At 41.4% G+C, this 18,924-nt stretch overlaps 1 protein-coding gene across 1 annotated transcript; it reads left to right on the top strand.

Moving 5' to 3' along the window:
- Positions 1-13,724: 13,724 nt before the first annotated feature.
- Positions 13,725-17,440, top strand: tob1b (transducer of ERBB2, 1b). The gene is made up of 2 exons (XM_063892983.1): positions 13,725-13,959; positions 15,310-17,440. The coding sequence occupies exon 2, from the start codon at positions 15,469-15,471 to the stop codon at positions 16,465-16,467; it is 999 nt and encodes a 332-aa protein (XP_063749053.1). The 5' UTR covers positions 13,725-13,959; positions 15,310-15,468; the 3' UTR covers positions 16,468-17,440.
- Positions 17,441-18,924: the final 1,484 nt, after the last annotated feature.

Here is an 18,924-nt window from a genome sequence, read left to right as displayed (position 1 = left end):
TGCAGATTTAAAAGTGAAAACGAAACGCCACTTTTGCGTTTTTGTTTCAGATCGTTTCCGTGTAAAGGTAGCCTTAGTTTAGCAGCTAAAGAGCAGGATTCCCCCATGGAGACCAACACAGAGTTGGAAGACCGATTGGAAATTAATGTGAAAATCGCCATGCTGATAGGTGTTAAACTGAATGTCAGTGTTGCGTTTATAGGATGTTATGCCGCCCTTAAGCGGCCCAAAAATTCATTATTGCAGCTTTAGGGTAAGCCTTTCCTGGACAATTTGTTTTCTAATCTTACTGCAATAGCAGAACAACCACAAGATTACTGACTTAATTATAACATGGCTTGTAATGTTTTCGCAGCATGGGCTTGATTGTTAGCATCAGAATGTTGTTTTTGTCTAAGATGTGCAATTCTAATCTATTTTAGGCATGACATTTAGATAAATAGAACAAATAGTTCTGCTTGTTCGGCACTAGATTTAAAAAATTTGAAATCCATACACATTATTACCCTTGTTGTTCATCCTAACGGCTTATTTTGGGAAATGTTCCTTCTATAGTCAAGTGTGTTATAAGTGCTGCCCCCTTATCACCATACTGATATATTGGAGGGTAATGAGCGTGCCTCAAAGCATGTATTATTAACACAGCTGATTAATGCAGCATGTTCGGCAATGTGTCTGATGTTTTCAATAACCACACATAATTCCATCCCGGTGAAAAGGGAAAGTGTATTTATTGGTTTTTGTGTGGTTAGAGGATCCTGCCCTTTTCAAATGAAATTGAGGATGTACACACTGACCTCGAAGACGCATGGCACTGTGTCCTGGGCTTAGTCGTGAGAGCCCCACACAACTTAACACACACACACACACACACATACACATACTCTTGTGCTTTTATGGACCCTGTTCTGAAAGCAGGTTTGCCCAAGCTGTTTGTACTGGCATCGCTCCAGACTTCAGCCACTCACACTGTGAGTGCAGAGGGGTGAAAAAATATAGAACATTTTATGGAAAGAAGTAGGCTACAGATAAGAAAAGCAAACTGTCTCGGAAAAGGGCAAATATTACAGAGCAAAGACGCCTACACAGGAGAGTGAAAAATAGGAAAGAATGAAGGACGAAAGGGGTCACAGGTGGGGGAGGAAGCATAGAGAGGCAGGATGGGGTTCATTCTTTGACCTCTCGTTTCAATCAGGGCAAATTTGTGATTAATGGATTTTCACATGGACATGGAATCACTCACCACTTCCTTGTGACATTCTTCTCAATCCGTTGGCTCTCACAAGCCCTGATCCCAGTTCAGGGCTGCGGGTATCTCTCCCCCCACTCCTCGGGTCGTGGCAGACAGTAAACACTGCGCTAAGTAAATGCCTGACAGCTCAGAGGGAGAACGTTAGCTACACTGGGCTGCACATACTGCAGCTTATTTATGTTTAACTCTGTAAGCCGAGGCACACACACTAAACGCTTATTATACACATACAGGCGATTGCTTTCCAGATTGGACTACGCCGAAATCTAAGGGCCAAGCTGCATAGTGGTGAATACACACGACAAATTGGCCTTTCACCCCTGGAAGTCCAAACCAAGGGTTGTGTTTAAGTTGCATTGTTTACATTTGATCTGGTTAGTTTTGTTTTCCCATTTCAATCACATGAGCGCACTAAAGCACTATACCTGGCATACCTACATCCTGTAGTCATCACCTATGTGATATGCTAGACTTGCAATTGATTGTTTTGTAGAATTCTAGTATCTTCTCTCTTTAACCCCCTTTGGACTTTTTTTTGCAACGTGCTCTTTTTTTCAAATGTCAACCAAGTATTTGTGGTTGTCTTCTCCCCTTCTTGTGCTCCTACCGCTTATTTTTTGTGCACAGGGGAGAATTTGTCACCCTTCACTTTACCCATCATGTAAAAAATGCAAAAAAAAAGTTTACTTCGATCTTGAGCAGCTGAAGTGTCAATTCATTGAAAACTCTAACACACTGTACATTTACTTCCACTTGACAACTTTACTGCTATTTTCCTTTTTGCTTCAATAACCAGCAGCTGTCTGCTCTGAGGGCAACCACTGTCATTCAGCCCCACACCCACCCTGCACTGAGCCATACCTTAAAGGAGTTATGCTACACTTAAAATGAAGATATCCTGCCAGAAATTCCTGTAATTGCTCCACAAGACCAAACCATTCCAAAAAAACATCTGTAATTTTGGTTTGGCTCAAACTGAAAAGTCCAGACCAAAGCAGCAGGTGTGAAAGGGTCCAAAGAGTCCACAGTTTTTCTAGCAGCTTAGTAAGGATTACATGCAAACATTGCTTCTTTTAGCTACACGCTACTGTATCACATCCTCAGTTTGACGTGTAAACATGCTAACCTTTGCTAACTAGAACTAACCACAAATACAGCTGAGGCTGATGGGAATTTGATTCCCTTTGATCTGATGATGGCACTAAATGAAATTTCATGACAAACCATCAAAAAGTTGGGATTTTATCACAAAAAACTAAATTGTAAACCTGTTGGTTCTAGGTTAGGGGATCGTCAAAGTTGGTAGGATTTTTTTCTTTTGGGACAATGAATGTTTGTAAAAGATTTGAGCCATTATATCTAACCGATTCAAGATATTTAACAGAAAAAATCCAATCTGCTGTTCGCGAAAATGTAGGCATCATTGAAGTCACTGGCTTGAAACTACATTTAGCACTGAAGTTAGCTGAATACCAGGAAATAGGGGGATGCAAATGTTCAGTTATGCCATCAATTCTACGTGAATAACAAATGCAGTTGAAGAAAATTAAAACTTGTGGCGCTGCCCCAGTAGTATTTAGTACAAATAATGTTTCCTCAATAAGATGTGGGAATTTTCCCATCTCACATTGTAAGCTAAGCTGTTGCAGTGGAGACTGAGTCTCTGTGTCCTGCTAGGCAGTGGATATTTCCCAACACCAGCAGCTTTGTGGGATTGACACAGCTCAGCTTTATTGTTGAGCACTGGAGAGGCCTTGTGTGGCCTTTTGTATTGTACTTATAGGAGGTGGCGCAACAAAGGGACACATGACGTTGGTTTTGGATGGTGAGAGATAGGAGGCAGGGAGCTGACCCACTAAGGTCAAACTTCAGATTAGGTCCAGGCTTAACTTCTGCGGTGAGCTGCATGGTCACAAGTCACCGACCCAGAGTGCTTATTTTACTTTGAGTAAAAGCTAGTTTGAAGAAGAAGAAGAAGAAGCAGATATACTTTATTAATCCCTTACAGGGAAATTTCTTTCCTGACTCTGTAGTGTTTACACACATTATACACAGGGAGGATACATGCACAGATGATGATATACATGCACAAACACAACCACACACATGCAGGAGAGGTGGCAGAGCAGGTGGGCTGCCAGGTACCCGGCGCCAGCGAGCAGTTTCAGGGTGTGGTGCCTTGCTCAAGGGCACCTCAGCAGTGGCTCAGGAGGAGAGCTGGCACCTCTCCAGCTACAAGCTCACTCCATTTTTTGTCGGGACATGAACCGGCAACCCTTTAGACCCCCAGCCTAAACGTGGGAAACTGAAAACTGTAATGAAAAGAGAAGTAAAGTCTGCACAATCAACCATGCCTCTCTCAATTTTTTACTACTATGCAAATGTATGCCAAAACAAAGGGGAGTGTATTGGTTGAGAGCAGTTAACAAAGACTTTCTTTTCTCAATCATCAATACAATGCGCATAGCTGCATCTGTTATTCGGGTACTTTTGTATTTAGGACCTCTTTACTTTATCCCGCCCATGTTTAGGATCCGCTCCAAACGTTGATTGTTTCTTCCTAGACTAATGTTTAACTTTTACGCCAAGTTTCATGGAAATCAGGCCACTTGTCTTGTCGTAATCTTCTTGAGAAACAAACCTACTTTGCACACGTTAAAACCCCAAACTTTCTGCGAGGATAAGTGGAAAATAAACTGAAACTTTATCAATGTAATATCAAAAAGCCCCAGAATAAAGTGAAATATTCACACATAGTCAGTCTGTTGCTAACACTGCTCACAAAATATATGAAAAGTTTAAATAAAATAAGGCCTGGTAGAGAATCTGTGCTGTGGGTTCCATGGCAACCCCTCACTTTTTCATTCAGGACGTTGCCATTCCCATTTATCAACCCAACTGACTGAATTGACTGTGTTGAGTATTCACCCCAATGGGTTTTGATTACAGGGCTGAATTGCACTGAGTAGCAATTCTCAGCCAAAGAGCAATGTCACAATTACTCTCCCCCCCCCCCCCCCCCCCTCCCCGGAGAGTACAGCATTGAGCTGCTGATGCAGTTGCATCCAGTACAGTGGGCTCTGAACACTCGTTTTTCTGCATCGCTGCTCTTTTTGGTGTTCTCACGCTCTTTTTCACCCAGCCTATCACCTTCTCCATTTCTATCAAAGGACATCCATCAGCGAAATTTGGCTCCACCTTCTCTTGTTACCCCAACTGCACTGTGTCAGTGCTCCGAACCAGAGAGCAGTGATGGTGGAAGGTGGAGGGGAGGTAACAAAAACACACATTTGTCTACATCAGAATGATATGTCCATTTAACTGAGGGATTCACTGAATGGCCCTTTTACACTTTTTGGGGCTTTTCCCTTTCCTGTAGTTTGTTATATAGGTTTTAGTGCATGTAAATGGTCTGCAAAGGCTAAAAGTTCCCTACAGAGGGACCTTTTCTCCCAAACACCTGCCCCCTGGCCAGAAACGCCTCCATTGGACTACTTTGTTTACTTCAGTAACATAGTGACATCTACTGAATGTAACGCTCGTGCTTCTTTTGGCTAGGTATCACAACATTGTACGTGATAGGCTAAGGTTTGGGAAATCTCTAAATGGTTGACCAATCACAACAGTGCCGGCCAGCTATCCAATCAGAGCAGATTGGGCTCTGGTTTCAGACAGGGGGTGAAAAGAGGTGCTGCAGCACAGGCAGTATGACAACATTAAAGAGCTTTTTGAACATGTCCAAGTAGAGGCACAAAATACAAATATGAAAATGAGCATGATATCTCCCCTTTAGACATTAACCAAGCGCCTTGTGAATTCCCATTAGGATGTTTACAATACAAATACAGAGTGAATTAGTGAGCAGCACTAATCATTACCTCCGCCACACATAAACATCTCCTCCCGTTTCCCATCCAGGTCAGCTGTTTATGAAGGCAGGACAAAACAAAGGGTTACCCTATCAGAGCAGCTTCCTCTCTGTTGCCCATACACTACTCTCCCTCCTCTGCACTACCAACTAAATACAAAAATCCTCATTGCCATTTAAGAGATGAGATCTGACATTTGTCAGGAAAAAAATAGCACTTGAGTGCTACTCTAACTGTGGCATGTGGGAATGTGTAAGAATAGTTGCCATGACTACATTGACATCATTTCTGGCAAACATGATCGAGGGCTTCTCAATCGAGTGTCGGTGCTACTTCCGGCAGTGCATACACTTTGATGGGTGCTTAGAGGATGTATTCAAGGTTCTATATGCTAATGCTTCTGGTAATATATTGTGATGATGACGCATTTTGTTTGCATAATTTGACATCATCCATTGAAATGCATGCTCAGCGATGGATCTCACACACAGACTGAAATGTAGCTTAAAAAGCATGCAGCAGGCGGGGGAGAAAGTTACAGTCCAACTGGAGGAGGAAGAGAGGAAGGGGGGGGGGGTAAAAATACAAATCACAATGACAGGGACTGCCTGCCTACTGTAGCACACTCCATTCAGTATTCATGGGAATGTGACACATTCCCACTGCAATAGATGGCTCTCACTCTAGAACCCATTCCATCCACAAGCACTGGCTGTTCATTTCATAGCGTAATTGAATTTCTCAAAAAGTCGATGTGACTGCATGGGCACAGCCTTGCCGTGTAGTGTGTCGTCTGATACATTAGGAAAAACATGGAGTGATCTGGTCTCTGTGCCATGCTTGTGTTATTAAGCTTAATGTGACTGTGTTCTGTTCCATTGGCTGACACAGCACCCGGCATGCTAAACATAATCCCCCAACATGAAATTAAATAGTAGAGCAGAATGATATTTAAATACGAGGAGCACAGCTGATCCCCCATTGTGTAACCTTCCTTCTCCTCCAGATGGCTTGATATAAATCTGTCTCGTGGGTCAAAACACTGTTGCCTGGCTCCAATGTGAAACCGCTGGCTGCTACATGACATGAATACACTCTTTATTCCACAAAAACATCACTTCATCCTCTGCTTACAGAGCAATGTCTGCACGCATGCAGGTATAAGAGTGTGTTGAGGCGGGCTACTGTTGCTTATATTAATTTCATTCCTGGCATTGGTGTTAAAAAGAGCTCTGGCCTCTCTCCGCCTGCCACAGCATTTGTAAACAACTAGAGAGGAAGCAGCACCTACACAGGATCTCGACACACAGCAGGCTCGAGTGTAAAGAATCATTTTCTAAACTTTTAAATCTTTTGCAAGCTCATACGTGCTGCAAGTTTGTTGCTTTCTGCCTGCTTTCATCCTCTCAGTGAAGTATTTAAAGTTCATTCCTTTAAATTTAAAGGATAAATAACGCAGGTGCATGTGTGCATGCAGCTATAAATTCCACTGAGCAGTGAAATCTTAGATTGCTATCACTACAGATCTGCTATGAATACTAATTGAGCACCACCTCTTCCGAGACCAATTTCAATAACAGAGCTGTAAAACTTGTCTCTCCAAGGTGCCCATTTATTCAGCTGGTAAATGGTATATATGCACAGAGAAAATTAATTAAATAACAAAACTACCAGCTGAAGAGAACCCTGTGTTTGGAGAGACAAGGAAACAGTAATAGTATGCAATTCTACGACAAAACGGCACTGAAAAGAAACAGAAACATAAGGAATATGTCTCGTCTCCAGAGCTCTGTGTACGTATGTCAACCAGAAGTTAATTCAGAAATATTATGCCAGATATGTGTAGATACCGTATGCCACAGGATGCTAGCATGTGGAATTAGCAAATTAGATAACATGCCAATTCATTCAATCCAGTTGCTTGTCCATGTTGACAATCAAATTCAGCTATTTAGCACATTGAGAATATGTGAATTGCTCAAATATATGGTAGGAGAATACAGTATATGGTTAGAATAGGCTACACCATCTACAGTATATCTGACCGAATAGGTGGAAACGTACTTCCTCAGTCTACTGATCTACATCTTTAACACTTGGTTTTATCTTCTGACTTCTTATGTATTTGTTTTGTTGAACAAATGGTACCAGTGACAGCTGCCTGTATGAGAACTATGCAACATGTGAAAGATGAAATAAACAAATTCTTCCAAAATAGAAAGCTGGGTTCATGAGCAATTGAACACAACTTTACTCATTTGAATACCGTGGGTTGTTTAACACTCAAGGGTTTTGCTGCTACAGCCCAACTTGTTTTGGCATGACCTCCAGTTTTTTTTACTCTTCTCTTGCGCTACAGTTACATTACGCTACATTTACAATTTATCATTAACTTTTACATATGGCTACTGTGACGGTCAACCAACAAAAGATTCTCAATTTGCGTTGTAAGCTAACAAGCATGCTGCTCTGCAACATGCTCACATACTGGTGAGATTAATTATTAACACTGTCTCTGTCCAAGGAATTATTGCAGAAGCATTACAGCCAGCCTCAAGTTCCTCCTTAGGTTAACACTGCCTGCTTTGTCAGCCCTGATAGCACTTTTAGCAGTGTTAGCTGCTAGCCGCCAGCTAAGCTGCCTCCATGTTGAGAGCTGTGTGGAAGCAGACCTTTAAAGAGAGGCCTTGCTGTGTTCCAGCTGTACTGATTGCATTACCCTTGGTTTGTTTTCCTGTCAGGTCTTTATCCAACTTTGATTTAAAGCCTGAAATGTTGATTTAGGGGGAAGCACAAAAAACTGTTAAGACAACACTGACATATTACCACCTTTTTAAAATGGTTATCAGGAAGTTGTTGGCACAAAGTCAGATACATAGCAACACTGGGGTTTCTGGACACCTTCTGCCAATATTTACTCTCTTTTAGTTTTGGGTCTTCTCTCCTTTTCATCCGCTAGTTCCTAACTTTGATTTTCTACCATTTGGTTCTGGCCAAGTAGCATACAGTCGATTGCTTATCAGGGCCTTTTTTTCTTAAAACATTAGCATTCTATGATTGAAAATGACGCTAATAAGATAACAGATAGGTTATAGGTCAGAAAAAAAATAACCTTAGCTGAAAGACGCTAAAATGCTCTGCAGAGCTGAGCGAAGCAGCAGAGTTGAGAGATAATTCCTGAATATTCATCATAACAAGTTACTTCTTTCACTAAACTTAGTCCTGTTTTAATATTAATCAAAAATAATTTATTTTAGCTTTTGGTTGATGATGCTTTACGCAGTAGACATAAAAATGTATCCTGCCTCACTTGGTTAGAAGTCACAAAATGTTTAAATAAAAAGAAAGCCAGATTTCAAGGTTTAATGATGAACTGCATTTCTTTTTAAAGAAATCTATTATTTTTGCTTGTATTTTGAAATGTTGTTCATCTTCCAAGGAAAGAAATAGAGAAGGGCATGATTTGCTTGAAGTAAATTGAAAAGGGTAATAAAAAAGTCTCAGCTTTGTCCTGCAGGTAGAAATTCAAAGCTAAAGATATGAAGCAAGCCCGCTGTGACAGAGTGAAAAAGTGAAGTCCCCTTTTCCGAACACTGCCTGGGCTTTGAAGTACACTGGAAAAAACAGGATCTAATAAATCTACCCGAGTGTTAAGTCATAGAACCAGAAGAAAGTCATGCTGTGATGGTTATTCCACTCTTTACTTTGTAGTAAGCAAACAAAGAGTGGAACAAATTCATAATACTATTGTATTGAGCATGTGATGTTACACATATCAGATTAAATTCCAGTGACCACATCTGGGAATTTAACAGAGCTTGTGTGCAGCTTCAAAGCCAGATAGAAGAGACAAGGATTTCACAGCTCTGTGAAGAGATGGGGAAAAAATGTCTATGTGAACTGACTTCACTAAAAAATGTCCATGACTCATGCTAAAACATCTCACTTCATTAGCTGTGTTTACCTCCAGGTTCCAGGCAGGCAAATAGACTCTCAACAACAGGAGGAAACTTTCTCCCCTCACCAGCAGATCCATACTCGGGTGGAGAATAACAAATAGGTCATTGTTAAGCACCACCTTCCCACAGCCAAAACTAACACTGACTTACCAAGTTAACGCAGTGGGAGAATGAGCAGAGAGATTCTCAATCTCCTCATGGTATTTCTTACAATGCTCGGAAACATATTTAGTGATGCAGCCAAATTGAAACATGTTTGAACATTTGGTCATTGTCACACACTTCCTGTGCTGGGAGGGAACAAAACAAGCCGACCCTGTTCTGGTGGCCTTGGTGTGTCTCAAAAGCCCCCATGGTGGGTTGAGTTTGAGATCGGGGCATCCATCACACAAGATCCTAGGCAGTGGAGCGAGTGATCTCTCACACCTGCTGAGACTCAATCTGGAGGCTGGAGGAAATCTCCATTATGCCTGCAGCATACTGCAGCCCTCCAGCTACAATGAGAATGCACTTTATGGTACTGAGAAGTAGCACTGAGCAAATCATCGACAGTGGCATTGTGATAACCCACAATTATCCCAATATTTATATCTTCAACCCCCAAAATGAACATATGTGTTTCAATTACAACCTGTGTTATGTTGATTTTTTTTTTTAAAGAAAGCTTAGTTTTTCTAGCATGCTTCCACATTTAAAACACAAATGTAAAGAAAAAATCTTGATGAGTTGATGTAAATAGAGGCCACATTTCATGTAAAACTATATCAAAAATCCGTACAAATCAACAAAACTCAACAGAACAGTCTAATTTGTCTGGCTATATTCTCGCCACTTCCAAAACAAGCATTTTCGCTAAAACCAGGCTATTTAATGTTGTAATATAAACGTTATTAAAAGAGGACATTATGCTTGTTTTAAGGGTTCATACTTGTACGTTTTGCTTCTACTGAGACATGTCTCCATGCTTTAATGTTCAGAAAGCTCTTTATTTTTCTCATACTGCCTGTGCTGCAGCACCTCTTTTCCCCCTCTGTCTGAAACCAGAGCCCAGTCTGCCCTGATTGGTTAGCTGGCCCCCTCTGTTGTGATTGGTCAACCGCTAAGAGATGTCACGCCTCTTAGCCTATCCCGTACAATGTGTTGGAGCGTTAAACAATAGAAACGCGAGTGTCACACTGAGATATCATTGTGTTATGGCAGTAAGGAGAAACTCTCTGTGGAGGGAACACAGGCATTTTAGAACATCTACATGCACAACAACCTATATAACACACTACAGGTCAGGAAAAATCCCAAAAAGCATAATAGGGCCTCTTTAACTTATCATTATGTTTAAAGTAAATGCTTGATTCACAAAGTATTGTCTGAAAAATAACGCATCAAAGCATTTGCGTTTAATAGCCGTGTATCAACATCCCACTGCATACCGGAGAGAAATTTACTAAGACAAAACTCAACAAAAGAGCTTAGCGTAGGTATCGCCATGTAACGTATGCTAACTGTGAAAACTATAGGCCAACCCTCAAAAGAGCCCTGTTGACGGAGGAGGCTAAGAAGGGAGTGGGAGTAGGGGTAATGCTAAGAATACAGAACATAAAGAGACTATAGAATAGCTATAAAAGACTGAGGAAGCTCTCCCTCCCTGCTTCATGTCTCTTTGTACTCTGTACATTATTCCATTTTCACCAGGGATAAAGCAGCATGTCTAAGGCCTCTCTGATGTTTGCTATAATGTACATTGAAGCATATGTGTCCATTTTAATGGGGGAAAGAGTGGAAGAGGAATTTGTTCATTTTTCTCAAGTCTGCTATCATGATTTAGTTAGTACAATACTTGAACAACACACTATCTACATTATAATTGATTCAGACCAATCATACACACCTCTTAAATTACATTGACCTGCTGTTCCAATCAGAGAGCCTGCACCATGCAGCTCACCAAGAAATTAGCTCTCAAAAGTAACATTTACAGACTGAAATACACTATTCAAATGGGTTTTTTCGAGTCAGGATATACTTATTTGTCTCAGCTCCCCCCTCCAAAGAACAGCCTGTCTTCTCTCTTCCTCCTCCTCCCTTGCCACCTCCCTCCCAGCTGTACAATTCATGTGGCATTGTATTTATTTTGCAAACACACGGTGACGGAGACCATGTTAGGTAAGAACAGGCTGTGGCGTCAAACACCTTAGGCCTGACAGGGGAGAGCTTAATGCACACTGTTGAAAACAAGAAGGCAGGAGCAGTGCCAGGATCCATTGCTACTGTACTATGCATATTCAGTCAACAGCACAGACCTTATAATAAAGATAATTTTATCACAGTACACCAGTGGTGGGCCGTCAATGCCAGCAAGGCCTTCTCTGCTGGCCTAAACATCATCAGAATATAAATTAAATTTTGATATATTTTTTCCACAAATACGTATTAAATTATTCCCCATAGTCTATTCTCTTCATTTTATAGCGTTCGTCTTGGCTGCGCTGCTTCCAGCCTCAGAATGAGATTTGGAGGGCTGGCCTTTATGTTAGAGCTTTTATCCAATCATATTTCAGCCATAATGTGTTGCTAGGGTCAAAGAAATCTGCCCTTAGGCCTTCAGAATCAACAGTGCGGGCGGCTGTAGTTTAAAGTGAACGCAAACAAAATTGTGGCGTTAACCAATCAGATTTCGAGGTGGCGACAACGGGCCAGCTAGCAGGCGTACGCTAACGTTAGCACGTGCACATCTTCTGATTGGATAAGCAATATTGAGAGGCAGAGCTAGGCAGTAGGCAGAGCCATACAGTCTATGGGCAAAGCTAGCAAACAGAACTAGAACTTGAGCGAGCTAATTTGTGTAGATTTCTACAAGCTATTTTTTCAACCCACAATGGCTGAAGGAGGAGAAGAGATCAATTTGGTCGAAGATATAATTACAACGCCATTTTCAAAACGAACTTTTCAAGTAAAGCTACACATCTTGAAAAGGGAACGACCAACTCCAACGCTAGCGAGCCTAGCACAGCAGGGAAACTACGAGCGGTACCCCTGGCTCACAGCCTCCGAGAGGCACTGCAAATTGTACTGCCGGGAATGCCTGGTATTTGCAACTGATCGATTTGGTGTTTGGAGCCACACTAAATTTGCAAACTTGAGTTGTCTAACCAAGGCAGCAACGAGACACCAAAGCACGGCTGGGCACTTGGAAGCACTGGTGCTTTTGAAAACCTTTGGGGACACCCGAGTGGATCTACAGCTCAACGAACAAGTGCGCAGGGAAACGGAGCTCCACAACGAAAGGGTGAACAAAAATAGGGAATTATTGAAAGACTGATTGATTGTGTCCTGTTTTTGGGTAAACAGGAACTTTCATTTAGGGGACACGATGAAAGCGCCGAGTCCAGAAACAGAGGAAACTACGTGGAGCTTCTTTCTTTTCTTGCTGAGAACAACACAGATTTGCATTACCACCTGTACACAAACAACATGTTTACTGGGACGTCAGGCAAAATACAAAACGACCTGATTTATGCTATTGCTGAAGTGATGGGAGAAGAGATCAAAATGAAGATTAAAAAAGCACCCTTTGTCGCTGTTATGGTGGACGAGACGTCAGATGTGGGTAATGTAGCACAGCTGGCACTTGTCCTGCGTTATGTGACGGACACAGGTGTCAAGGAGCGGTTTGTCAGATAATCTGATTAATTAAGTTAACTGTAAATGCTGATGTATTGATTATAAATGCTTCGGAAATATTAATATAACTCTGTTGTACTTGACTATGTTAAGGTGATGCAACGCCCGGTTATACTGCGTTTCTGTCTAAATGTATAGTTTCTAGAGCCATGGCGTCATAATGACGGTATTAAGAGGTGGAATAATTCAGGTAGGACTGTGTAGGACATCACTGAAGGCCTAGGTGTGAAATGCACGGCCCGCCACTGCAGTACACAGTGAGAAAATCATTTATATATTAAGAAAGGTTGCAATTATGAGACTCAGTGATGGACATTGTGCTGATAGAGACACAGGGATAACCACAGTTACAGATACGCAGCTTGCTCTAGGAACTTCAAAATGTTATTTGTGAGGGGCAGGAACACAGCCAGTGGCAGGTGTGTCCCTCCGCCACAGTAACTATCTAGCTCTGTTTAACCCTGTAGTGGTAGGAGCAGAGCCATGTAGTTTTATTTCAGTGGTTACTTGGCAACAGTGATTATACAGACTATGGAGCCTTACCACCACACTAGACTCCTTGTTAAGCTATATGTTTCATGCAACACAAAGTATAACTCCTGAACACCCACTTTTTATTAAGACTTGGCTTGCCATTTATATATTCTGTCTCACTTCAACCATTTGGTGGTAGATTTTTTTTTCCAATTATTCTACAGAAGCCATTATTTGCATCTAACAAAGCTTTCAGCAGATAATGTATCTAAATGTACTCGAAGAAAATAGTCCAGAACACATGAAAGGCAAACCACTACCGTAAATAGAACCCTTGCGGATGATTGAGAACTAAATCTTCCAATCACAGTGGTAGGTGGGGTGAATGTTGATGACGAATTCGCGCTCGGCCAATAGAAAGCAAGTAATGGGTGTTGACCTCTGCGAGCCGTATCACCACCTCCTTCATGTCCGTGGCGGAGGACTACTATAAAAACAGATCAGCCTAAGTTTTAAAGGGCAGAGTTGTAAAAACTCCCAGGCTGTGGGGAGTTAGCTTGCAAGCCTGTAACACGGAATTCAACTATACCCCACAGGAGCAAAAACGCCTGGAGCATTATAAAAACACAACGACGGCTACATATTTTTGTATCTCCTTTAGAAAACTCGAGGCATTTGCTGGAGAAGACTCTGGCTGCTCAAAGAAGGACCTGCTTTAAATTTCCATGTAAGTAAATCCTACCTTAACGTCGATATATAATTCATTTTGTCGTAAATTAGAATTGTTGTGTTGTATTTTGTTAATATAAGATTAATTTTCAAACTGTCACTCGAGGGTTGTGTTGTTGAACGTTGCTTTTATATTTGAATATTCAGGCTGTAGCATTAGCTCATTCAAATGCTACGTGACGTTAGTTTGCTATCGATCAACACCGTCGTCATTCCAGTTTAAAACCAATTTTCTTTGACCTAACTATCAGCTGTCTGTCTTTGGCTTGCTGCAGTGTAACACTGATAACCACCCGGTCGAGCTAAACATTAACAGTATCCTATCTGGCTCTCAAGATGGCTAGCAAGCTACATTTCTGTTCACACCCTCCATTGAGCTGACCATCTAATGCTGCTTGTTCGGCTGTAGCTCAGTCTGCAGGGCTTGGGAACCAAAGGGTCTCCGGTTAGAGTCCCGATCCCACTGATTATACGGAGAGTGGACTGGTAGCTGGATAGGTGGCAGTTCACCCCTTTACTTGAGCAAGGCACCAAACCCCCAGCTGGTCCCTGGCACCGGAACACTGGCAGCCCTTTCCCTCTTCATCAGTGCATGTATATTGTTCCTGTTTATGCATGTGAGGGTGTATTTCGGGCCTATAAGTGTAATTGTATACTATCACTAGAGTGAACAACTGAATTTCCCTTTGGGGATTAATAAAAGTTGATCATTGTCAGAGCTGAACGTGAGGAGAAGGACTCTAGTACTTGTATTTATTGTCACTGTCGTCATGTTATTAACCGAGTGCCCTTTGCTTTGTTGTAGAAAGGGCTTTATAGCCGTGGATAGACTTTGAATGTTGATTATGTAACTGCAATTTCGTCACAAGCTTGTGCGTGCCCCTCTCCCCACTGTAGCCTATAGTCTGTGCAGGGGAAAGCATTATAATAGCCTGGGTAGGTTAATGACTCATTCTACCACTTTAAAACAAACGGAAGGAGTTTGGTTTGAACATGTCCATGTGTTAAAATCAGGCAATCCAAAATCATTCTGACTTGACACCTTCCACCAGACCCTCCTCCCTCTGCAGAGGTCAACCCTGCTTGCGTATTTCTGTCACAGTAGACCGCTGGGGAACATACACTGCTGACACCAGCTCTGAGTCAGTGGCCTGTTTATTTATAGCTGTTGATATTGTACAGCTGAGATACAGCACTGTTGTATGGAAGGGGTGAAAGGTGACTATAGATTACTAGGAGTGTCCGCAGATGAAATGTCATTGGTCATTATTGTGTTTTATTTGGTCTTTTGCTTACACCATAAACACTTTTATATACTTATGTTTTTTTCTCTTTTGCTCTGTTTCAGGATCCTAAACCAATCCCTGGAAGGATATTCACTTTTGCATCAAGCACTCAATCAGATACTTTTCATTAGACCTATCACTGCTGCTGTGGAAGTTTTTGCAACTATCGGAAAAAGCAACGCTGTGACTGAAAAAGAATTGCCCTCGTCACTGAAGCAGCTATGCAGCTTGAAATTCAAGTAGCACTCAACTTTATTATTTCCTATTTATACAACAAACTCCCTCGACGACGTGTGAATATCTTCGGCGAAGAGCTTGAGAGGCAGCTGAAGAAAAAATATGAAGGCCACTGGTATCCGGATAAGCCATACAAAGGTTCAGGGTTCAGGTGCATCCATGTAGGGGAGAAGGTGGACCCTGTGGTGGAGCAGGCAGCCAAAGAGAGCGGGCTGGACATTGAAGATGTCCGGAATAATCTCCCCCAGGACCTTAGTGTGTGGATCGACCCATTTGAGGTTTCCTATCAGATTGGGGAGAAGGGACCGGTGAAGGTGCTTTATGTGGATGATAACAATGAGAACGGGTCAGAGCTGGACAAGGAAATCAAGAACAGCTTTAACCCTGAGGCCCAGGTCTTCATGCCAATCAGCGACCCTGTCGGGGCTTCCTCAGAGTCCAGCTCCCCCTCCCCACCTTTCGGGCAGTCGGCTGCCGTCAGCCCCTCCTTCATGCCACGCTCCACCCAGCCCTTAACCTTCACCACTGCCACCTTTGCTGCCACCAAATTCGGCTCCACCAAGATGAAGAGCAATGGCCGCGGCAACAACAATAACAGCGGCAGTAGCAGCAAAGTGGCCCGCACCTCCCCTACCAATAACTTGGGGCTGAATGTCAACACCCTACTGAAGCAGAAAGCCATCTCCACCTCCATGCACTCACTTTACGGGCTGGGCCTGGGTCAGCAGCAGCAGAAGGCCTCTGCTCTTTCCCCTAACGCCAAGGAGTTTGTGTTCCCTAACCTCCAGGGCCCAGCCAGCCCCGGAGCTGTGTTCCCTGGGGAAGGCTCCCTGGGTCTCGGCCCCCTGCAGTACAGCAATGCCTTTGACGTGTTTGCGGCCTACGGAAGCCTCAACGACAAGTCCCTTATGGATGGCCTGAACTTCAGTCTGAGCAACATGCAGTATTCTAACCAGCAATTCCAGCCAGTCATGGCTAACTAAACTCATCATTGAGATGTTATTTATGAATGATGGTGGCTCAAAGAGAAGGAAAAACAACAACGCACACTTAAAATTTTGACTTTTTTAAGGATATAGTGTCTAGTCAGTCAAGCGCATGTGCCCAAGGGAGTTTTTACTGTGCCCCCTTGAGTTTGTTTCTACTAAAGGCTTGTTGTACAAACACATCCAAGCTTGGTTACTTCAATTCAACATGCATACTTGTTTTTCTTTTTCCTTTTTGCCAACCAAGCACAACGTTTTTTACCATGTTGAGAAAATACTCCTTAAAAATAAAAAAGTTAAAAAGACAAAATAAAAATACAAGCTTCAAGTTTTGGCCTCTTACATTTTTTTACAGGTGGTAAGACGAGGCTGGTTTTTATGAATTGGCACTACTAAGTGGGGTAACTTGGTCTTTTTCTAATTGTATAATTTAATTTAGTACAGAGTTTGTAAGATATTCAGAGTATATATTGTTTCTATGACATGGTGTTGCATTTATATCTTTTTACTACTCCAGTGATCTGTGATGGCTGCAGCAGCTTTTCCTTATTTTTTCTTTTTTTAAAGATAATTGTTAAAGAAATCCATCTTGGAAAAAAAAATACATCAAATATCCTACAGATTGTGTACAGAGTATTCCTTAGTGATGGAATTCAAGTGTAGGAATATTTGCTTTTTCTGAAAGATGAATTGTATTTTCTTTTAAAAGGTTAAAAAGATTTTGCTATACAATGGACAAAATGTAATCGTATGAATATTAATTTTGTACCTACATTGTGCAATACTTGATAAAAAAATACGGTATAACAAAGTATTTTGAGTCAGTGTCTTACATGTCAAGAGGGACTGAAATAGTTTATATTGTTAAGTTTGTATTAAATGCTTAAAAATGATATGCTTGTCTTTATTTTTTTTAATTTCATATTTGCACCCTGGTCTTTTTAATAAAATAAACTACAGTTGAACATGATCTGTGGAAATCTGACTTATTTATTGCTTTTGATTTTTAAACACCGGTTACTTCTATTTGTTTTAATATTTAACCACTATCCTTTGCCTGACTGATGATAGTCACATGCCATGAGTTGCCAGTCTGTCATGAGGGCAACCTCCGGTTAAAAATGAAGACTTGACTGTGGACTCTAATCCTCAGGCATATTACTGTAATCTTTGGATATGTTCAGGGTTTAAAGGTGGAGGTTTGTGTTTCGGTAGCCACGTGACCTCATGAGAACAGGTGAAGTGCTATTTACGATAAGTCACACCTCACTGCAGCGCTATGAAACATCACGTTTAATTGAGCCTTTCTTTGTTTATTTCACGGTGAATACGAGGTGGTATGTTTACCAACTGGAAAAAAATTAAGAGTATAGTGTCATAATTACACTGGTTAGCTGTCATAGACCTGGTTGTCATGTGAAGGCGTGAACAACGTGGTAAAGACCAAGCTAAAAATACACCCATGTTTAGAGTTCCAACAGCTTTAGTCACCTTATACATAATCAGGTTTGCAGTTCGGTGACTCAAAGCTCTGAGAAGGAAATAGCTTACAATTGTGTTTTTATGCTCAAAGGAATTTCTCCTCCCTTCTTTATCAAATACTTATGTAAACAGAAGTGTCCTCATGGCTTAGCAAACCTAGCTAGATAGACACACCTAAAGCCAGTTAGATGTTCATTTAGATGTCAGTCAGATGCTCATCACATATGTTCAGAAATGTTTTTTTTTAGAGTTAGATATGAAAATTCATACCACTCTAGGTCTGTTGGATGAATATTAAGCTTGAGCTAGCAGCTCATTAGCTTAGCCTAGCATAGAGAAGCCTGACTCAAAATGAAGTTGCCCACTTTAAATAGTTAACATAATTATTTTGTTTTAATGATGTCACATTAATGGTCTCACAAACCTCCTTTCTTCTAGCTAGCTACTGTTAAACCTAGCTCCATGTCAACCAGCTACAGCAGGGATTTTTGCACGTTATGCACAGTCAAAACCACGTAAAAAATAGTATACAAGTTAGAATAAAGATAGAATAAGTTTGCCACTTCATACATATATAAATCTGTATTTGTATTTAATAAGGCCTGGAAGCATACAGGATGTCTGCCTCTGAAATGTGTTTGCAGTAATCTTACTTTAGATTGGTGTGGCAAATAAATTGCTCAGAATCCTTGAAGTTGGAAATTAATTCCTCTGGCGCTCTGGGGAGCAGCCCTTTTTTGATGGAAAAGTTGTTATCCACCCTTGTGAGACACAGTCACATTTAAAACTTTCCAAGTTGATGTCATTGCCGCTGTGTATAGGGACACCGGGCTTTGCTTTCATAACTACATTTATCTTGTTCTATTTAATTTGTACATATTCTTTTATACCTGCCACTTACCTGAAGCAGTTTTCTATTCCTCTATTTGTATGTATCTTGTGTTGCACCAAAAGGTATTTTGAATGCTGTAA

Source organism: Eleginops maclovinus, chromosome 10 (genome assembly GCF_036324505.1).
Source record: "Eleginops maclovinus isolate JMC-PN-2008 ecotype Puerto Natales chromosome 10, JC_Emac_rtc_rv5, whole genome shotgun sequence".
Taxonomy (NCBI): domain Eukaryota; kingdom Metazoa; phylum Chordata; class Actinopteri; order Perciformes; family Eleginopidae; genus Eleginops; species Eleginops maclovinus.
This window is presented reverse-complemented; position numbering and strand designations above follow the sequence as displayed.

What these genes read in the sequence shown, in the direction of transcription:
- tob1b (XM_063892983.1), top strand. Translation starts at nt 15,469, where the DNA reads ATGCAGCTTGAAATTCAAGTAGCACTCAACTTTATTATTTCCTATTTA.